At 39.0% G+C, this 22,601-nt stretch overlaps 1 protein-coding gene across 1 annotated transcript; it reads left to right on the forward strand.

Annotated features, from left to right (window-relative positions):
• Positions 1 to 522: 522 nt before the first annotated feature.
• Positions 523 to 14,624, forward strand: Rimklb (ribosomal modification protein rimK like family member B). The gene is made up of 5 exons (XM_038320942.1): positions 523 to 697; positions 6,081 to 6,311; positions 8,935 to 9,021; positions 9,713 to 9,916; positions 14,158 to 14,624. The coding sequence occupies exons 1-5, from the start codon at positions 523 to 525 to the stop codon at positions 14,622 to 14,624; spliced, it is 1,164 nt and encodes a 387-aa protein (XP_038176870.1).
• The last annotated feature ends 7,977 nt before the right edge of the window (positions 14,625 to 22,601 follow it).

Genomic DNA, 22,601 nt, shown 5'->3' on the forward strand with positions numbered 1-22,601 from the left:
TTGAGCCATCTTTACTGCCCCCAAGAATTGGAATTTTAACAGAAGGATGAAACAGTGAAAATAGAAATAAGCAATCAGATTAAGTATATTCCTGGACAGAATAGAATATTAATATAGGGAAATTGTAATGGAAGTATTATGTGTGACCTGTTGTACTGCCAGCTTTCTCAGAGGAAGATGGAGAGATCTTTCTTGAGAATGTTTGTATTTTTAGTGGTGTACCAGTGAGGAGAAGGCATATAGTATTTCTCCTTTGTTTTTGATTTAAATTGGGTTACTGAGGCTGGCCTTAAATTCTCTGTGCAGCTAAAGATTGAGCTCCTGATCTTCCTGTCTGCCCCTCCCCCTACTTCCCCAGATTGGCTAGAAGTATTTCTCTCCACGTCTTGTTTGTTTAATTAGCATAAAACTACCTTTATATGAAATCTATATTATTTCATCAATTTCATGTGTATTTTCTTTTCCATCTAGATAAAAGTTTACATTCAAATAATCCAGAAAAGGAACAGCAAGTAGATCGAGATGTGTAGCTCCGTGACTGCCAAGCTGTGGTTTTTGACAGATCGACGGATCAGAGAAGACTATCCACAGAAAGAGATCTTACGTGCTCTGAAGGCCAAATGTTGTGAGGAGGAACTGGACTTCAGGGCTGTAGTGATGGACGAGGTGGTGCTGACAGTTGAACAAGGAAATCTGGGTAAGACTATAAGTGCTCTTTCAGACTTTGCTTAGAATGTGGTAAGTTTAAATTTATGGAATAATGAGAAGTGAAAAGGGCCGTCACTCACAGAGACATAGGAGCACTAGTGTTACCTAAATTGTGTATGAAAGAGTGGAAAAGAAATCTTAAAAGATGACGTTGTAGTTCTTATGTTTTTAATTCCTGTGTTATTTTTTTCCCTTGAGACAGGGATTCTCTGTGTAGCCCTTGCTGTCCTAAAACTCTCTCTGTAGACCAGGCTTGCCTAGAGCTCAGATTGACACCTGCATCTGCCTCCATAGTACTGGGATTAAGGGAGTGTGCCACCACTGTCCGGTTGAGAAACTGCCTTTAAAAAAACTATTTTTAAACTTATCCACAAACTTTAAATCCCTTTAAGTACTGGTAAGAAAATTTGTGATTAACCAGTGGGGATTCTGTTTAATTAGTTTCCATGTGAATCTTATTTTCATTTTTCTTACATAATATCTACAGCATTGATTGAAATAACTTGTTATTTTAGAAAATCCCAGTAGTGTGCACACCTTTAATCCCAGCACTCAGGAGGCAGAGGAAGGCATATCTCATGAGTTCCATTGGCAGCCTAGTCTTCAAAGAGAGTTCCAGGACAGCCAGACCTGTTACACAGAGAAACACTGTCTCAAAAAACCAAAACAAACAAAAAGTATTTGATTCAACTGGTGATAGATGTATTTTTAATATTTTGCATGTGTTCAGAAAATAGCCTGGACATGATGGTTCATTAAAGATGATGCCAGTATGAGCTACAGAGTAAGAAAGAACTTGTCTCTACAAACAAAAATAAATAAATATTAAACAAAAATGAGAAAACCAGGTGGTAGCCTTCGGTGTTCTAACCTTTAAAAAAAATGTCTGCTAAGTAACCAAAATTTGGGAGGTAGACTTGAACATCACTGGTTGTTGGCTTCACGAGACCTAGAATTTCCCAGGATACATGCTTCTGTGCATTCCTGTGAGGCATCTTAACTAGGTTAGTTCATCTGTTAAAACCCACTTGAGGGAGCTGGAGAGATGGCTCAGAGGTTTAGAGCATTGCCTGCTCTTCCAAAGGTCCTGAGTTCAATTCCCAGCAACCACATGGTGGCTCACAACCATCTGCCTGCATGTATATCTGTAGACAGAATATTGTATACATAATAAATAAATAATTTAAAAAAAAAACCCACTTGAATTGTCTTTTTTTTTAATGCATGAGTGTTCTGCATGCATACCTGCAGGCCAGAAGAGGGCATCAGATCCCATTATAGATGGTTATGAGCTACCATGTAGGTGCTGGGAATTAACTCAGGTCCTAAGGTCCTCTGGAAGAACAGCCAGTGTTCTCAACCATTGAGCTATCTCTCCAGTCCCCATTTTTAGACTTCTACATTTATTTTTTTTTTTGACTTCTACATTTTTTATATTTATTTTGTGGGTATTTTGTCTGCATGTATGTATGTGTGCCATGTGTGTGCCTGGTGTTTGTGGAGGTCAGAGGAGTGCTTTGGATCCTATGTTGGTCCTGGAAATTGAACCCTGGTCCTCTAGAGGAGCAACAAGTATTCTTAACTGCTGAGCAACTCTTCAGTCTTGTATACTATATTAAATGCCATCCTCTTGTAGGAAGGTGATGAAACAGCTTTCAAGAACTCTTTTCTCTTTTTTATTTCCTTTGGAACATTTTCCTCAGTATATTAATTACAAAGCAACAAAAGAAAACTACTGTTATACTAAAGTGGAGTTGGTTGACTGAACCTGCCTGTGGATTTCTGTCTTTTAGTTTTACTGACTGGTTTTAACTTCAGGATCCCTGATTCATCTCAAAGCCACCCTGTTTGATAACAAGGCTCCTTGTTTTCAGAATTGACATACTTGAGTCAAACTCTGTGTCAGCTGACCTGCCAGTAGAAAGGGGAGTGAAAACAGCCCTTTTCAAAGAAGTGGTAGATTTCTGCTCTGCATGCTTATGGTGCAGGCTCTTGTAGACAAGGCTACCCCAATTCTGCATGATTATAATGTGGAATATTGTAGACCAGACTGCCCTCAAACATCTGATCCTCATTTCCACCTTTCAGTGTTGAGATTAATGGCATGGGGTACTACATGTGACCCTCCTAGATGTGATTTATATGGTATTAATATTTCTGTTTTTATGAGCTTTTTGCTCTGAAATGGCACCTGACACTAATTTGAGAAAAAAAATCATAGTTATTATTTAAAATACTATGTTTATTTTTCAGTTACATGTGATTTGTGCTATTTATGAATTACAATTTTTTTTAAATATTTATTTATTATGTATACAATATTCTGTCTGTGTGTATGCCTGCAGGCCAGAAGAGGGCACCAGACCTCATTACAGATGGTTGTGAGCCACCATGTGGTTGCTGGGATTGAACTCAGGACCTTTGGAAGAGCAGGCAATGCTGTTAACCGCAGAGCCATCTCTTCAGCCCCCTGAATTACAATTCTTATTGCCTTCTTATAGAGTTTGGATAATCTCTTTTAGAAAAAGAAAATTACTTTTCTTTTTTGGATGATTGGCATGATTATCAAGTTCTGAGATCCATTTCTCTACTAAGTCCATTATAGTGAAATTTCTACCAAAGGCCTTTTTTATTTGTGTTTTCAGGATGTACCACTTCTTGTTTGTTTCTGTCTATTCCTGCATCTCTCTGCTTTATCCATAGAAAGTCTTATACTGCCATAGCTATTTCGTTCTTGCCTAGGCTGACTTGGAACTCTTATATAGCTTAGATCGGCCTAAAAATTGTGGTGATTCTCCTGTCTTAGCTCCCCTCCCATGTGCTGGGGTCACAGGTGTGAGCCTCTCTGCCCAACTTCCTAGTGTTTTACAGTCTGATACTTTGGCATCTGTCTCTGCGTCTTCAAACTATTCCTTACCCTTCTGTTGGCATACTGAAATACTCCAGCTAAGATCCTCAGCTTATGGGAGAAGTGGGCTTACTTTTAGCCTGCTGTTCAGTCTGGCATTGGAGGCAAGTCAAGGCAGGAACTTCAAATTGCTAATCTTACCCACAGTCACGAGTAGAGTGAATCCATGGATGTTCAGTTCGCTTGTGGTCAGCTAGGAATCCTGCCTAGGGAATGGTGTTGCCTTTAGTGAGCTGGGTCTTTCTTCCCACAGTGTTAAGATAATTAGGACAGTTCTTCTCCATAGATTTGCCCACAGGCAGTCCTTATTGAGACTCTCTTACTAGGTAATTCTAGGTTATTAGTATTTGTGAACATGTAGAAATTCACCTTCAGATTTTATGCTTGTCGTCTCATTCTTTTGTGGTGACTCTTAAACCCTTTTATGCAAGGGAGAAGTTAAAAGGTGGAGGTGTGGGTTATAAACAGACGGTGTTCTGTGACCACCTGAAGAGAAGTGTGAACTCATTAGCTTAGAAAAAATGTTATTTTATGTTCTTACTTTTTGCTACCAGTCATTTTTATATCTAATACAAATCACAGTTGGCAGCACATGACCTGTTCTTGTTTTTGTTTGTGATTTCTGGCTGTAACTTGCACCCCCAGTATCTTTCTTTTAAACACAGAAATACCACTCAAGGCTTTTGCCCTCACCTTGTTGATGCCACCTCATTGACCACTATCAGAATTTACTACAATAACTAAATACCATAAGAGGGAACATAAATTTTTTCCCACTAGAATGAACTCTTGAAAACAAGGGAAAAAAATCTGCCTTATTTATTTATACTGAGAATTTGAAAAATTGTAGCATGTAGTAATTACTTAATATTTATAGAATGAAAAGTTGTTCAGGTAGGGATTAATCATGACATCTTAAATTCAACCATTAAAAAGCCACTGAGAATAAAAATCTCTAATGTAATTTTAAGTGATGAGAAATTTATGTTAAATAATGTACAAAACTCTTGATTTTTTTTCAAAAAAAAAAAAGTATGAGTTTTATATATACTTAGATGACCATAGAGAAAGCTAACAGTACCCAGGATTGGGGGTGGAAGCTAAAATGTATCCTGATGTTTTATATTTGAGTGTTTTAGGCAACATGTGCTATTTTAAAATCAAAAGATTTTAAGGAGTAATTCATATAAAAACCCACATAGAACACAAAGTGGAAAGAAAATTGTACAGAGTACAATGTTGAAATTCCCTATTCTACCTTATCTCTACTTTGTCACCCAGACACCATCAGAAGTCAGCCCAGTCGTTTATTTTTCAGAATATTTTGTATTTATATGTGCAAATAAATTTATTTTCATGTTTCCCCTTAATACATTATATCTATCTATATGTATGTATGTATGTATGTATATTTGTACTTTTTCATTTCTGATTGTAAATATATTATGTTATCTTTTTAAATAGCAGTTATATTATTCTGGCATGTATAATTTAGTTAATAAGTCAGTTAGAAATTTTGCTCTTTTTAAAGAGGAAAATGTCTATCCCAATCCAATATTAACAACACAGTGCATTTGATTTTGAGATCTAAGCTTTTGTATTTTATTTTTATTTATTTATACAAGGTTTCTCTGTGTCATCTGGTAGTCCTGGAATTCACTCTGTAGACCAGGCTGCCCTCAAACTCAGACTGACCTCTGTCTCTCAAGTGCTAGGATTAAAGGTATCACCACCGCCTGGTTTGCTATGGTATTTTATTGTTCCTTTATATTATTACTTTTTTGCATCTAAAAATACTATTTAAATATAATATTATGACATAATTACCTTATTCCTTCTATTTCCTCCTTCCAAACGCTCATATCTTTCCTTAATCTTTCAGATTTATGTCCTTCATTAATTATTGGCACATGAATATATGTATATATACATGCATATTCCTAAATACACGAAATACAACCTGCTCAGTCTATAATGTTACTTACACGTGTTTTTAATGCTGACCATTGGTATTGGGAAGTTAATTAGTGTGTTCTTCCTGGGGAAGACTTTTCCCTGGCTCTCAATTTTTTAGTTGCCTATAGGTCTTATTTAGGGTTGAGGCCTCTAGGGCTTTCTCCTGTCCACATTAGCATGTCTGTTGCTATTGTCCTTATTCAGCTCTTGTTTAGACAGTCATGTTGGTGAAACTTCATGGGTGTAGCTTCTGACATTAATAGGAGACACAATTTCACAGCAAACACCTTGATCTTAACATCTCTCGATCCCCTCTCCTGTGATTGAATATTATTATTTTTTAATTCTAAGAACTTACAAAGAAAAACTAGGATGTCACTCTCTAGTCCTGGCCTTGAACTCCTGGTGTCTCCTGCTTCAATCTCGTGAGTGATATGATTACAGGATTGAGCCACCATCTCTTATTGCATACTTCCTGTGGTTTTAGCTTTGCTGTTCTGTTTTTCAGGTCTACGGATCAATGGAGAGCTCATCTCTGCCTACCCACAGGTGGTGGTAGTGAGAGTTCCAACCCCATGGGTGCAGAGTGATAGTGATATCACTGTTTTGCGCCACCTAGAGAAGATGGGGTGCCGACTGATGAACCGACCTCAAGCTATCCTGAACTGTGTTAATAAATTCTGGACATTTCAAGAGTTAGCTGGCCATGGTGTACCTCTGCCAGACACTTTTTCTTATGGTGAGATCACAAACGAAAATGTATAATGTGTGTGTGGGGGAGTAGAGATATGGCTCAGCAGGTAAGAGTGCTTGCATTTTCACAACCATGAGACCCTTCCCAAATTGAGATCTGCACTCATGTAAAGGTGGTTATGGCCACAAGTCCTATAACCACTGTGCTGTGGATGGTGGACAGGAGGATCACTGGGGGTTGGTTGCTGGTTATCACCTAGGCTTTGAGGAAGAGACCCTGTCTCAGGGAATAAGGCCCTTTCTAGTGATAGAGCAAGACGCCTAGCATCCTTCTGATGTATACATATGCTAATGCTGCATCATTAGTCCATATTTATAGAATAAATAACAGATGCTAACTGTGATATTTAAACAAGTATATCTCTGTTCCAATGAAACTTAATAATAGGCCAGAAATAGGCACACAGCCCTTAGGTTTGATGTAAAAGAAAGCTGTTGGTATTTATATTTAATGTCTTGTCTTTGTTAACATTTCATAACTTAATATACTATTTAAGAAAATGATCTCAGCCGGGTGGTGGTGGCGCATGCCTTTAATCCCAGCACTCGGGAGGCAGAGGCAGGCGGATCTCTGAGTTTGAGGTCAGCCTGGTCTACAAGAGCTAGTTCCAGGACAGGCTCTAGAAACTACTGGGAAACCCTGTCTCGAAAAAACAAAAAAAAAAAAAAAAAAAAGAGAGAGAGAGAGAGAGAGAAAATGATCTTATTAAAGAAGATGGGCAGTATGGTTTAAAGTAGCACTTAACAGTCCTCTGAGAAAGGATCATTTTAAGTCAGTTTGATGTGATTAATATTAAAGTGAAATTTATACAGCATAATAAAACTTGAAAAAGTTTCTAATCCTTTTACTTGATCACCTGCCAATAGCAAACAGGTCATAAGAGCAACACTGCTATAAATATTATCTAATTTTCTGTCCTTCCAGTTGGAAAAGTGTTTTTTTGATTTTTGTTCTGAACTTGCTATGTAGAGCAAGATTTCCTCAAATCCTCCAGACTCTGCTTCTCTGCTAGAATTACAGGATTGTGCCACTACTCCCAGCTTTCTACAAATAATGTTCAGTAGAATGCTTAGAAATTTTATGAGGTTTTAAAATACATTTGTCTTCCTATAAAAGACTGAACCCCACGTGCACACGTTGATACAATTACTGCCTGCTTTTAGTATTTACAGGACAAAATTGGTGTGAATCCCTTAAAGGCTGGCTTCTTAATGCTCTTGGTGTTTTAGTTTGGGAAGGAGTAATGGGCTCATTAGCCAGTAAACTGTACCTTCAGTGGTGAGGGATTAAGATTTTATAAGTGAATAATCTTAATTTCTGTAAATTGCAAATATTCATATTATACTGATGTCCCCAAACCTTTTCCTGGCTTAAGTTTCTATCATATTGATTCTTTTTTAATTATAGACCATTTTCCATCTTGCTGCTCCTTTTTTTTTTTTATTTTTCTGAGCAGTGAAAACAGTAAGAAGCAAGTAAGATTAGCCAGGCAGTGGTGGCATGTATCTTTAATCCCCGCATTTGGGAGTCAGAGGCAGACAGATCTCAGTTTGAGGATAGTCTGGTCTACATAGTATGTTCCAGGACATTCAGGGCCACACGGAGAAACCCTGTCTCAGATAACCAAAAACAAAGCAAAACCATGCTGGACCTAGTGCTCCAGCTGTGTAGGAGGCAGGGGAAGCACATGCTGAAGCACAGCTTGGACTGTACAGTGAATTCAGGCCAGCTTGGGCACCTTAGGAAACTCTGTCTACAGTGAAAAATAAAAAGAGGTCTGGAGATAGAACCCAGTGGTCGTCTGTGCATGCTTAGCATGTATGAAACTGTGGGTTAAATTCCTGGACCTACAAACAGAAGCACTAACACTAAAACAGATGTGTTCATGGAATATTAAGAGGACTCATGTAGCTACAGCCATCTGATTGTCAGCAGATAGAATGGCCAAGAACATGCATCATAGAAAACAGACTACTGCACTCTGGGAAATCTAGATAGTTACAAGTAAAAACTACTTAATCCCCATGTCTCACCCTGCGGAAAAGCCATTTCTTTTGTGGGGTTGGGGTTATAGAGCTTATTTAGTGGGTTATGGAGGGAAAAGGAAGGGGGAAGAAGAGAGAGGGAGTGGGGAGGGGGAGAGAGCAGAAGTTACCTCTTCAGGAGAGACAGAAAGAGCAGGAAAATCATTTCAGAAGTGGTTAGAGTCTTAGTGAGACCTGAAACCATGTAATCACTAGAGAAAAACACATGAAGATAATAGGTGCAAATAATCTCTCTCACATACTCGTTATTTTGTGTGGAGGTGTTTTATCTGCATGTATGTCTCTGCACCAGGTGAGTGGTGCCAGTGGAGATCAGAAATGGGTCCTCTGCAGCTGGAGTTTCGAACAGCTGAGAACTGCCGTGTGGGTGCTGAGAATCAAACTAGGGCATCATGAAGAGTAGCCAGTGATTTTAACCACTGAGCCATCTCTAGCCCCCAAAGGTGCTGTTTTTAAGGGATGGTCAGTTTGACTTACTAGCCGTCAGTCCTTTTCTTCACCTCCTTTGTCCTTTGCTTAAAGTTGGTCCCAGCATACTGAGTCTTACTTTTTTCTCAAACCAGGTGGCCATGAAGACTTTGCTAAAATGATCGATGAAGCAGAAGTCCTGGAGTTCCCAATGGTAGTGAAGAACACTCGGGGCCATAGAGGTATGTAATTTGATATGCTACGTACTTTTGAAATCACTTTTACAAATTAACAATTGAAGAGCAACTAACAAGTGTTTGGGATCACAAACTTCTGGATTTCTACAAGTTCACTTTGGTGAGATTTCTGGTTAGAGGTTATGGTAGAGATTTTACACGCATGACTAAATCGCAAGTTAGTGTTTTACTACAGCAGTACATGTTCCCTTAATTTTTAAAATATGAATTCATTTGGTACTCTGCAAGGCACAGTGACATTAAAAGCATTTTAAATCTTAAAATATATTTTTCTAGGAAACCTCGTTGGTTGAACTTTGACTCCTCAAGTGTAGATGGGATTTTTTGTCCTGCCTGGTCCTGCAGTCATTCAGTCCCAAAGAAACACAGAGGTTTATATATAAACTGGCCTGTTAGTTCAGGATTATTATTAACTAGGGCTTACAACTTAAATTAGCCCATAATTCTCGTTTGTCTTTAATGGTATACAAGAAACCTGTGAGCTTATTTCTTAGCATAAAGATTCATATTATCTTCCTAATCATAATTAAATCGTTTTTAGTTACAGCAAAGAATAATCTAAAAACGTATAATTAGTTCTGAAAGAGTATATTGGGACCCATGAATGTATATTTATCACTATCCACAGTTTCATGACATATATATATTGTATATTTTTATTCTTTTTAAATCCTAGGTAAAGCTGTTTTTTTGGCACGAGATAAACACCATTTAGCTGATCTAAGCCATCTTATTCGGCATGAAGCTCCATATCTATTTCAGAAATACATTAAAGAGTCTCATGGAAAGGATGTACGAGTCATTGTTGTGGGAGGCCGTGTCGTTGGCACCATGTTACGTTGTTCGACAGATGGAAGGATGCAAAGTAATTGTTCACTAGGTAAAGACAATGTAGCGTCTTTGTGTTGGATGTAGCGTGACTGTGCTTTCCACTGTAGTCCTGCCATCACTGTTAGTTGTCTCCTTATTGAATCAGATTTCACCAATTATGAATTGACTTTATTTTTTGTGATAACAATTTTTTCATTTCTGTTGAAGATTTTCATGCTTGTATGTATATTACTCATGCACAGCCACTTCTGCTTTCCTTGCCTGCCTCTTTCTTCTTCCATTGGTTCCCTTGTCACCTTAGTGCCTCTGCAGGAGCAACAAGTGCTTTAAACTACTGAGCCATCCAAGTGGGCTTTGCCACATCTCCAGTGCTAGGATTAAAGGCACATGATCCCACACGTGGCTACCATTCCCACTGTTAACTTGGGTTTTAGTAAGCTATCTACAAGTTCTAGAAAATTTCTCTTTTTTTTGTTATAAAGTGGTTTTTATTGTTGGTTTGATTTGGTATTTTGAGACAGGGTTTTTCTGTGTAGCCCCACCTACACAGTGTAGCCCTGGAACTCATTCTATAGACAAGGCTGGGCTTAACTCACAGAGATTTATCTGTCTCTGCCTTCTGAGTGCTGGGATTAAATGTTGCATCATTACCGCCTGGCACGCTCTCTCTGTCTCTCTCTGTCTCTCTCTGTCTCTCTCTGTCTCTCTCTGTCTCTCTCTCTCTCTCTGTGTGTGTGTGTGTGTGTGTGTGTAAATATGTTTTGACTATGCACCATGTGCCCACAGAGACCTAAAAGTACATTGAATCCCCTGGAAATGCAATTGCAGTTGTGAGCTACCATGTGGGTGCTGGGAGTCGAATCTGGGTTCTCTATAAGAGTAGTTAGTGCTCCCAACTGCTGAGCCATCTCTCCAATGTCCCCTTCCCATTTCTCTCTTTGTTATTTCCTCTCCTCCATCTACTTATTTCCTTCTGGAAGATTTATTTTCTGATTCAATTTCCAGATTTCCTACTTTGTTCTATGATTTCATTTTAAGTATTTTGTCTGTGCTTTAAAAATATTCTCTATATTTAATTATTTCTGCTTTTCTTTTTGTTGTTCTGTTTTGAGACAGGGACAGGATCTTGATGGGTAGCCCAGGCTGCCCTTGAATTCACTGTGTATCCTAGACTGATCTTGAACTCTTCTCCTGCCTCAGCCTCTCAGCTATCTTTTTACCACACCTGTTTCTTTGAACTTTCATAAATGACTGTAAGTTGTGGGATATTCTGTAGAAAGGTTTTGTCCTACCCAGTCCATCAGCCTTTCAGTCCCAAAGAAACACACAGAGGCTTATATTATTAATTTTAAATTGTTTGGCCTATTAGCTCAGGCTTATTATTAATTTGCTCTTATGTTTTAAATTAACCCACTTCTATTAATCTATGTATTGCCACATGACCTTGGCATTACCTCATTTTCTACATTTTTTGTTTTCTCAGTGACTGGCTGGCAGCTGCATCTCTCCCATTAGTCTCAGAATTCTTAGTCTAGTTACCTTGCCTATACTTCCTCCCTGGCTACTGGCCAATCAGCATTTTATTAAACCAGTACGAGTAATAAATCTTTACAGTGTACAAAAGCATTATCTCACAGCAATGTTCAATCATACTGTGAACACTGAGTTTGCATTTGTATTAATAAAATAAAATCAGCCTTGGGGTCATGAGGAAGACCTAGCAACTAATTGACAGCAATCAGAGTCAGGGAATTGAAGATGGAAAGATGCACAGAAATAGTAGGGAGGGACTTTGAGTAGGGTGGTCTTTGTGGGCAGAGGAGAAAGATGCTTTCTTTCTGAGATACCAGCAAGAAGGGAAATCAGTTAGTTGCTTCTCAACCTCTGAGTTATCAGTTCTTCACCCCAGCCTCTGACTCCCAGGTTTTACTGATAAATAGAACAGTAGAGGTTTAGTTAAAACTACATTTGGTTGCATTGGCAGGAGGCAGATCTGTTGAGACATAAAAGTGACTGTGGAGCCACAATTACTGGCTGAAACAGCAGTGGATTCAGGTGCAGACACTGTGCTGATGGTAAAACAACTGTACTGTCCTCATTTCCTTGGTTGAATGTTGAGTTGCTAATCATTTTGTTTCGGTTTCAGAAAACCTTTTTGGCTGGGCAGTAGTGGTGCAAGCCTTTAATCCCAGCTCTCCAGAGACAGGTGGATCTCTGAGTTTGAGGCGAGCCTCATCTGAGAGTTCCAGGACAGTCAGAACTTCACAGGGAAACCCTGTTTTGAAAAACAAAACAAAAAGTCCCACAACTTTTGTTGTTGAAGTTGAATTTCTTCAGAGTATTCTTCTATTAGTTATTTATCTTGCCATGGGCTTATTCAAATTTGTTGTTTTTTGGAGCATTTCTTATTGCTTTAGTCCTCCAGATGATGGGAAACGGTACTGGTTCCTGGACTCTTCTTATCTTCCCAACCTGTGGGTAGTAAGGAATTAGCTTCATTGGTCTGTCTACTTTGGCCATTATGCATGACATTCCTATGGATGTTCAAAGCTGCTATGCCCGAAGTCTTGTCAGGCTTCCTGAAGCTAGGCTCCAAGTGAGGATGCCATGCTGTCTCCTTACTCTCACTCTGTTGTAGCAAAGCTCAGGCCTTACCTATATATTTGATTAGTAATCTGTAGAAGGAATGGAGGGCTGTGTCCCGCCACCCGGCTAGCTTTACCCAAAATAATTACACGGAAACTGTATTCTTTTAAACACTGCCTGGCCCATAGTTTCAGCCTCTTATTGGCTAATTCTCACATCTTCCTTTAACCCATATTTAGTAATCTGTGTAGCACCACGAGGTGTGGCTTACCAGGAGAGATCTTAACCTGCGTCCATCTCGGAGAGGAGAAGCATGGAGACTCACTATGGCGACTGCCTGAAGTGTCTCCCCAACTCTCCCAGAATTCTGTTCTGTCTATTCCGCCTACCTAATTTTCTGTTCTCTTAAAGGGCCAAGGCAGTTTTCTTTATTAATTAACCAATGAAAGTAACATAGACAGATAACTCTCCTCCATCAGTAATCTGAGAACTCAGAATAGAAAAAGAGCGCCTTATTTGGGTTGCCATATTCCCAGTATGCACCACATTTTTTGTTCCTATTTTATGGATGTATTAAATTAACTTTTAAGACAGGGTCTCACTATGTAGCCTTGACTAGCCTGGAACTTGCTCTATATACTAGACTGCCTCAAACTCACAATTTCGCTGGGCTTCTCCCCTTGTTATATATAAAATCAGCTGGTGGACTGGAGAGATGGTTCAGTGGTTAAAATTACTGGCTGTTCTCCCAGAGAACCCGAGTTCCCTCCCAGCACCCACATGGTAGCTCATAACTGCCTGTAACTCCAGTTTCAGGGAATCCAACACCTTCACAGAGGCCTACATGAAGGTAAAACATAAGTAAATGGGCATGAAATAAAAATAAGTAAATTATTTTTTAAAAAAATCAGATGGTTTAATTATATTTATACAACATTTTAACATAATCTTCCATTTGTGGACTCAAAGAGTTTAACTGAGGACTTTTGAAACAGCCAAACAATCCAGAGTCGGTGGTTAGATCTCAGTGTGTGTTGCTTCCTAAAGGTTCCTGAAAGCAGAACTCTGTAGAAGCCCACACTGCTACGTCAGCGGGAATCGAGTAATAGTCCTCATCCTTTCCCTGGCTTTCTTTGGGGGTCGATTGAATTGAGTTTATGGACAAGAAAGTTTAGCCTATAATGGTTGCATCTTTATTGAACATATATTATTGTTCCTAAGCAGTAACGTTTTAACAGTTCTTGGGTGTTTCTATTGTATTAGGTATTGAACTATAGAGCTGATCTAAAGTATGCAGCAGGTTGTAGGCACTACAGATTCTTGAGGGCTTGTGACTATTTGTAGGTTTTGGTGTCTGGAGATGGGAGGTTCTCAACCCTTGTGAAGCTGAGGGACACTGTTTGGTCCATGTTACAGGCAGGATAGATCTTAAGAAAAGTTTAATGTCTAAGACTTTCTCTTGGAAGTTCTTTCTCACTTTTCTTTAATCTATGTTCTGGCATATTTAAAAATTTAATTTAAGCTTGTGGTGGTAGTGGATGCCTATATTGCTAGCACTCTGGGGACTGAGTGTGAGGAGGTCTGAACTACAGAATTATGATTTAGTCTTAATAGGACAGAATGAAACCCGTTTCACACTACTAGCATTGCTTCGTGGTTTCATTAACCATTTAGAAGAGTTGCTAACTCTCTCCTATTTGACAGGTGGTGTGGGGATGATGTGCTCATTGAGTGAACAAGGGAAGCAGCTCGCTATCCAGGTGTCTAATATCCTGGGGATGGATGTCTGTGGCATTGACCTGTTGATGAAAGATGACGGCTCCTTCTGTGTCTGCGAGGCCAATGCAAATGTAGGTTTCATCGCCTTTGATAAGGCTTGTAATCTAGATGTAGCTGGTATCATAGCAGACTATGCTGCCTCCCTTCTGCCCGCTGGCCGGCTCACCCGGCGCATGTCCCTGCTCTCTGTGGTGTCCACGGCCAGTGAGACTAGTGAGCCGGAGCTCGGTCCCCCTGCCAGCACTGCTGTCGACAGCATGAGCGCAAGTTCCAGCTCTGTCGATAGTGACCCTGAAAGCACCACCGAGCGAGAGCTGCTCACCAAGCTCCCAGGGGGGCTTTTCAACATGAACCAGCTGCTAGCCAATGAAATCAAACTCCTGGTGGAGTGACTCCACCGGTAAATAATTAACCAACAAAACCCTTGTAAAACTGTCTCCCCTCACCCCATCCCCTTCCCCCTTTAACCAACTTGCAATGCTGTTCATGGAGAATGCTCAGGAGGTTGAGAGAAATGTATAGCAAGATTGGTTAGAAGAAGGGAAAATAGATGAGACCTCTATAGGATACTTACCTGACTTACAGATTCTACAGAGAGGAAGAATAGGTGATATGCAGAGAAATGGCAGGCTCTCTTGCTAACCGTCTCAGTTACTAAAACCCCGCTCTTGGGCCATGAGGAACATGAAGGTTTCTTTTCCCATGGTCTCTTGCTTTTTATGTAGAATGGTTTTGATTCAAGTACTAGTAGCATGACTTCACACAGTTTCAAGATTTGAAAAGAAGAAACATCTGCTTAAAATACAGAAATGTTTTAGTAACAATCTGAAAATTCTGCCGTTTCTCTGAGCTAGCATTTAAATGCACATAGTTGTTTATGGACTCTTAAGGGACTCTGACTGGGATTTCTTATTTTCATGTTCGTCCTTGTTTTTCCCCCTTAATTTGGGTGGGAGGGTAATGTGACTATATTCCAATAAAGATTTTTATTAACAAAATTGGCATGTTTGCATGATGAAAAGGAAATGAACAGTATTGCAATGTCTGGTATACAAAGTAACACTCAATGTAGATAAAGTTACACTAGTTAAAGTTTGTGCATTGACTTGTATTTGTTAGTGTTTTAGTCTTTTTTGAAAGATATATGCTCTGTTAATGTTGCATTTTTAATACATGCTGGTAACATCCCTTGCTCTATGACTTCATCTTTAACTATGGCCAAAGTAAACAAAATGCTACTTTTTTGGTTAACAAGACACTGACTCAACATACACATTTAAAAGTGTCCCTGCCCATTTCTCTTAATGAGTTGAACATTTAAAGGATAAGAACAGGGACATCATTTCCGGGAGGCAAGTAAATGTCATTAGGTATAAAACTGAAATGAATTCTGAATGCTATTTTTTTGTATTTGCATTTTTCACATTTTAGGAGGGTTTATATAGATGTTGCATGCAAGTGTACGTGGTTTTTTTTGTTGTTGTTGTTTACACCAAACAGAAATAGATTCTAGAGAATGGCATGATGGGAAACATTTTTTCCTTAAAACAAAACAATTGAATTGCTTTAGACAATAATAGTGTAGAGATACTCCCCTAAAGAAAATAGGAAAGTAGATGTTTCTTAGGTTGTGTGTGTGTTTGTGTGTTTGTTTGTTTTTATTTGTAGACTGGCATATGGTTTATTCCAAGGCTACACACTTTTCTTAATGTTATGGTTGTGCATTTTCTCTATACACTTAAGATTTGGAGGGAGGTAAAGTGGATGTTTAATTAGGGTTTATTTAACGTGTTGAGTCTCAGAGCCCTATTCTTAAGCCTTCAGTACTGACCACTCTATATTCCTTTTCTGAACTGGTGAAAGCCCCCCAATCTGCATATAATTTGAGCCTTTAAGACAAGGATAAAGCTAGTCCAGTGGTTGAGTCTGGAAGATGATTTAAAAATGGAGATGCTACAGGTTCATCATACTTTTTAACAAGCAAGCTCCATCTCCCTACAAATTCTCTGCAGCTTCCCCAAGCTTTTCTTGCCTTTCAATGCTGCTTCCTTTTAGATTTCTTGCCATAATTTCTTGGACACTACTTAGAGACTTGAAGGTGATAATAAAACATGAGTATTATCCAGCTCTAACAGGTTTGATCACGATTAACTGTACAGTTTTCTCCCTTTTTAAAAAGGAATGTAATGAAACTTGGTTTACCCCTATAGAATTAAATAATATTAAAATGGAGTGAAAGGTTGATTGTTGAAATAGAATAGTACCTGTATTCTGTGAACTCTCATTTCATCTCAGAAAAGACACATGAATTCTACTTTATCTTAGGATACTCTCATTGCTTCTGTACCATTTGATTTTGCACAGGGTCATTGGGAGCCATAAGTACCTCTGATTCACTAACAGAATAAAAGTACTTGGTACTTTGCTGAATGACCATGTTTTGGAGGACGCATACTATTTGGTACAGAGAAATATATGAACAGTTGTGTAATCAGATCCTAAAATAGATTATCTGGTTGCCACATACATTATGATATACATGTAAATCCATGGTGGGATAAAGAAACAGAAAAATTAATCTATTTTAAACCAAGCACTCTTTGCCAGTTTTCACTGGTAGTTCCGCTCCCTGTTGATGCAGCCGCTGGGCATCATCGACAATGTTGAAAAGCAGCTCTTCACCAACCATCCTCTGGGTATCAACACTCACACAGTAGAGTGAACACAACAGGTAAAGATAAGAACAAATCATTCTGAAGTGATAGTTGACTTATTCTTGTAATTGTTTTCATAACTCTTGTATAATCTTAATCAATGAGATAAAATGTATTAAATCTGTAATGTCAAAAATCTGAATTACTGTAAATTTTTGGTATGTTAAAAATGTAATTGTTGTATTTTTTAATAATTCTGTTTTTATGTTATCTATGATGAAATTTGGACTCAATAGATCTATACATATGAACTATACCATTTAAAATTTCTAATAAGTATTTTTTCTTTTGATACTTAAAATTGGTCATTTCTGCTGGCATTTCTCCAGTGGACTTTGAAATCTTTCTTTATGCTATCAATAAGAAACTACCCTGGAACTCTAGAAAAAAATCCAATAGACTTGCTTTCATCAAGCACTTTATCAGACTTTAAGAGAAAGCACTGAAGGCATTGGAAAAGGCCACTGACTACCAATCATCTTTTTCTCAAGAAGGAAAACAATGGAAAAGCAAATCTCTTCTCAGTGAACCCCCAGCTTGGGGATGTGGGAGTGTTAGAGACATTGTGAAATCAAATCTTGTGTTATATTTTTCTCCTGGTTCGCTGTTTTTGAGAAGGTTTATGGGCTATTTGGCTGGTGAGACACGATCCCCTCCTAAGAAAATGTAGGTGCTCAGACAGGTAACCTCTGCTGCTGTTTGTTTGTCTGTTTGTTTGGGTTTATTTAAAATTTACTTTTGTGCGAGGATTTTAAAAAAATGTAATATATCACAGGATTTATAACCAGGTTCACTGCTTTCTTTTGTTTCTTAAAAAAGTTTCGCTTAAAATATAATCTAGGTACCTTGGATTTTGAATGTTTTAATGATGGACAGGAGTGTGCTGTTGGAATCATCTAGTCTTCCAGATTAGATTTGAAATGTTTTCATTTCGTTTTGGGGTTTGTGTGGTATTTTATTTCCTTTATCCCAGTGCACTTTGCCATGACTCCTGGGGTGGCTGCCTAACTCTAGTGAAATTTTTTTCAATGTTAAAAAAGTTTGGTTTTTAAAAATTCCTTAATGTTTACATTTTTAAAATTGTTCTTGAAGAAATATTCTAATTGCTTGCACTGTTACTGTTCTTTGCCAGCCTTTTCAGGAGCCAAAATATACAAATACAAACAAACAAACAATACTCAGAGAAAACACTTTCCTTCTCCCCCTTCCTGATGCTGAGTGAGGAGTTTTGAGAGCTTTGGGGTCAGTGCCCTTCTAAACTTCCCCTCCCCCAATAATGCAGCTCTGCAGTGGGCACTCAGTGCAGCGGCTTGGACCAGCCACAGCCCAGCCTGCTAGCAGGTAATTGGAGTCTCCTTTATTTCCATCAGAAGGCTAACATTTTACTTTGTTAAGTTTTCTTTCTGTTATACTTTAATGGCAAACATGAGTTTATCATAACTTGGTTTTTACAAATAATAAAACAAATATAGCAAGTAATTTAAAGAAGAGCTTGGGATAGAGTTTGAATCAATTGGGATGAACTCAACATTTGGGATTTCATTTAGCCGTTTAGATACTCCATTCCTTGCATATATGTCTATAATTAAGTTTTCAGAGTGACTTTGGCTTTGTTTTGTTGTGGGTTTGTTTGTCTCTTCCTTTGTCCTACTCTGGCTTAAGCTTTTTCAGGGGTTGGTGTTCCGAATACACAGTGAGCTCACAATTTAAAGACATCAATTAGGAGTTGACAGGTATGGAAAACTAGAGTTGTGTAAAGTAAATTAGGTTCTAGGTTTATATATATGGTTTAAAGTACACTGCAGCGTTGAGTTGGCCTTAATGACATGCAAGGGGCTTGTGAAACCAATAGAACATTTTAGTCACTTTAGAAGTGATCACAATAGCCTTTCTGATACAATAACCCTAACAGATAATATGTAAGCAGCTGAAGATTATCTTATTCTAAAGAGTATACATTGTAGGTTTGAACGTATAGGGGAGTATTTCTGAAGCACAGCGTGGTTAACCAGATTAACCAAGGTCATAAAAGAAAGTGGCAGAATAGAAATACAGTTTGTTACAATTTGGTAGTCTTCTGTTAGTTAGCTCTTTCCTTTAACTATCCTAGTTTGCTTACTGTTTTCTCCTTTCCTGCCCTTTCTAATGTTTCACTCTGAAAGCTAGTTTTCTAGTTTACATTTGGGGCATATTAATCTCTATTAAAGGATTTCAGAGATAGTAGCCAGCACCATCCCTATGTTTTCATAATTTTATCTGATAGCTTGTATTGCCCTCCACAAAGAATGTATGCATTCAGCAGACCACTGGTTAGTGACTAAGAAACCCTGGCCTCAGTGCTCTCTGCAACTAGAGAGGCATGTAATAAATCATTAGTCTATTCTGTGCTTCGGTTGACACATGATACAGGACATCCTCTGGCATCTTAGATGTTGAACTGAACTGAAATTACTTGTCCTGGAATCCCAGCTGCACTCCTGTAGGGATGTTCTGAGGTGTTCTGAGAAGGACTCTCAGACTTGTTCTCTGGCCTGTGAGCATGGCCACCAGTAGAGTGTTCGCAGGGTGTGGAGGTGCCCATTAGATACTGCTGACTTGTAAGGAATCTTGATTTTATCCTACTCAAACTCACCAGGTAGACCTTATGTAGTATATTTACCTGGCTGCTATTTGGGGTTCGGGGGACATGAGGGGTGGGGTGAACTGTTGTTGTTTTAGGTTTCAGTCAGACAGACATCCCTGTGCCTCAGTTCCCAGAAGCACAGCAGGCCTCTAGGAGCATCCGTGGGAACGGCGCAGTCCTGACATCACAAACTTCGTCCTGCTCAGGCTCATCCCATATGCAGAGGTCAAAAGGGTGGGGTTTGAGATGGGGGAAGGAATGAGAAAGTAGAAGCGATGTCATTGCAGTGCTGCTGTTGACCAGACTTGGTGCTTATGTCGGTGTTTATTGTTTAAGTTGGCAAGTCTGTACATTTATTTGGGGTGAAGGTAATGGGAGGGTGGAAAAAATAAGCCATTATTATTGCTAGTCTGTTCTTGGATAGTTCCTTAGTGTCTAATATCAAATTTCAAATGTAGGCTCCAGTGACAAAGAATGAGAATAGAAGTGAGTCATAGATTTTTAGAAAACATTAGACATTATGCTATGTTAATTCCCAATTCTCTTATAAATATAATACTATTTTGTCATTCTTTCCCTCCCCCCTAATTTTTCTATGTATATATTAGTTTAAGGAAATGTACATTCATGGGCAGTCCTTTCTAAGGGACTTAATGAACATTAACTTTTACAAAACGAAATACCCAATGCTTATGGGCATACAAATGCTACCCTATTTTAAATGTAGGTGGCGTATGTGTTCGTGTTTTATTTTATTCAGAGCCATTGGGCAATAAGCAGTCCAGAACATTGAAATCTCAAGCAGGTAAAGCACCTAATACCCTTAGTTTCTAGAATTACTTTAAAGGCTTTATATTGATATGTCTTCTGTGGTTCTTTGGGTAGTCTCTGGATTTGGAATTTGTAGGAGCTGTAGACTCCCTAGTTAACATTTAAATCATGTATTTATTTATAGCTTATAGGGATGCATCTGGAAGGAAAATAACAGAACAGAACGTGGCTCTTGTGAGATAATGACTGAGTGTATAATTGTTCTCTTCCTTTCTTCCTACTTTTAATTTTCCTAGCTTAGCATAAACATTGATCATACATTATTTGATTTACTATGATTGGGTTTTTTTCCTGATTAATGAGGTGGGATGGGCATATGGAAATGTTGATCCACATGCGAAAATATGAAATGTTAAAGCGTTTGCTTAATTTGAACAATAAGCAAGGCCTTTTTCTATATGCCCTTCTGCTGCAGCAGAGAGATAAACGGGTAGGTGGCAGCAGAGAAAGGAACTCTTGAGAGTGGCCATTGACATTAGCCCTGCATAGGAGAAGATAGCAGGTGACAGACATACCAAGTGGAGCGGGGAAGGCAGAGATGGAAGCTGGACTGGGATGGCTGCCTCCTTACTCTGAATGGTGAGTTATTTCCAGGGAGAATGTGTTCTTAGACCTACAGCAGTGTTGTGAAGGCTCCTTGCTACATCCTGTGGTGGGATATAGACAAGGCATCTGTCATTCTCCACTAAGGTTGAATTTGATCTTGATGCGTTACCAGTCTTTATTTTGAAAAATTACTAGCACTTTGTAATTTGTAAAATTATCCCCAGCACATTGAAACACACTGACCTAATGATGGCAAACATTATGTTGAATGTAGATCTTATTTTTAAACTATTTATGGAATTAAGACCTCCCCCTTTAGTAAGAATGCTGCAGGGGCAGATAAAGAACGTAATATTTAAGCCAAATGGTGGTGGTACAGGCTTTCAGACCCAGCACGTGAGAGGCCGAGGCTCTCTACATGCCTGTCCGTTCTTCTCTCCTGCTCATGTTTCTGAATCTTTCCTCTTTTTCATTCCTCATTTCAGTGTTTGTAGCTCTCCCTCTGCTCTCCTTTCCTCTTATCCCTTCTCATTTTCCCTGTTGCCTCAAGATTCTTACTTATCGGTATTGTCCTGCTGCTTTTCTTTGTGACAGGGTCTCTATGTAGCCCTGGCAGTTGTGGAACTCACTGTGAAGGCCAGGTTGGTCTTGAGCTCAGATCCTCATGTCTCTGCCTCCAGAGTGCTGGGTTTAAAGGCTTCTGTTTTTTTGTTTTGTTTGTTGTTTGCTTGCTTGCTTGTTTTTTTTTTTTGGGGGGGGGTTGTTTTCTTGCTTTGAGATAGGGTATATAGACCTAGCTGACTCAGCCTGTGGATCAGGTTGATGTCATTCATAGAAGAGCTCTCTCTGCCATCCTCCACCCCATGTCTGCCCATGTGTGTCTTCTTATTTTTAAGAGTTAAGGCATTAACACTGGTACTGCATTTCTGTATCCCAGCACTTGAGAAACAGAAGCAGAAGGAGCAGAAATTTAGGGTCATCCTTGGCTGCATTGTGAGTTGAGGTCAGCATTAACTATATGAGAGAGAAAAGAAATAAGAGAAGGGGGAGAGTAAAAAACCCCAAATTTTAGTAAGCAGTCATATTTACTGAAACAAGTATTTAATTAGGCTTTCTTTATTTCTAGTATAACCAAATGGTTTAAAATAATCTCAACAAATGAAAGACCAGTAGATCATTATAGATGTACACAGGACCTCATTGCTGACCCAGTGCTCTACCATTGGTGTAAATAAACCCGAGTCCTTCTTAGACATTAGCTTCAACTTAAGTTTTTTGGTGGGGGCGTGGTGCGCATGTCTGCGCTCTGTGCGCTATTACCCAGTTACCGAGCTTCAGGCAAGGGGCTGGAGATTAAAATACACAGACACATACCAACAGAGAGACAGCGACACGGGTCATCCTTAAATTCCCCAAGAATGCCCCCTTTATTGTGTTCAGGGGCAGATTATATAGAGATAGCCACGCCCCAGCCAAACCCACCAGAAACCACTCTCCTGCCATCAGGAACTCCTGAAGGTCTCGTGCTCAGAGCAGCTGTAGGCACTCAGATCAGGGGATTACAAGAAATTCAGGATCTGGGGTCTCACTGCTCCCAACAGGCGGGGAGTATTGAGACAGTCTCTCTTGTAGCGCTGCCTGATAAGCCACCACAC

The sequence above is a fragment of the Arvicola amphibius genome, chromosome 2 (genome assembly GCF_903992535.2).
Source record: "Arvicola amphibius chromosome 2, mArvAmp1.2, whole genome shotgun sequence".
Lineage (NCBI taxonomy): Eukaryota > Metazoa > Chordata > Mammalia > Rodentia > Cricetidae > Arvicola > Arvicola amphibius.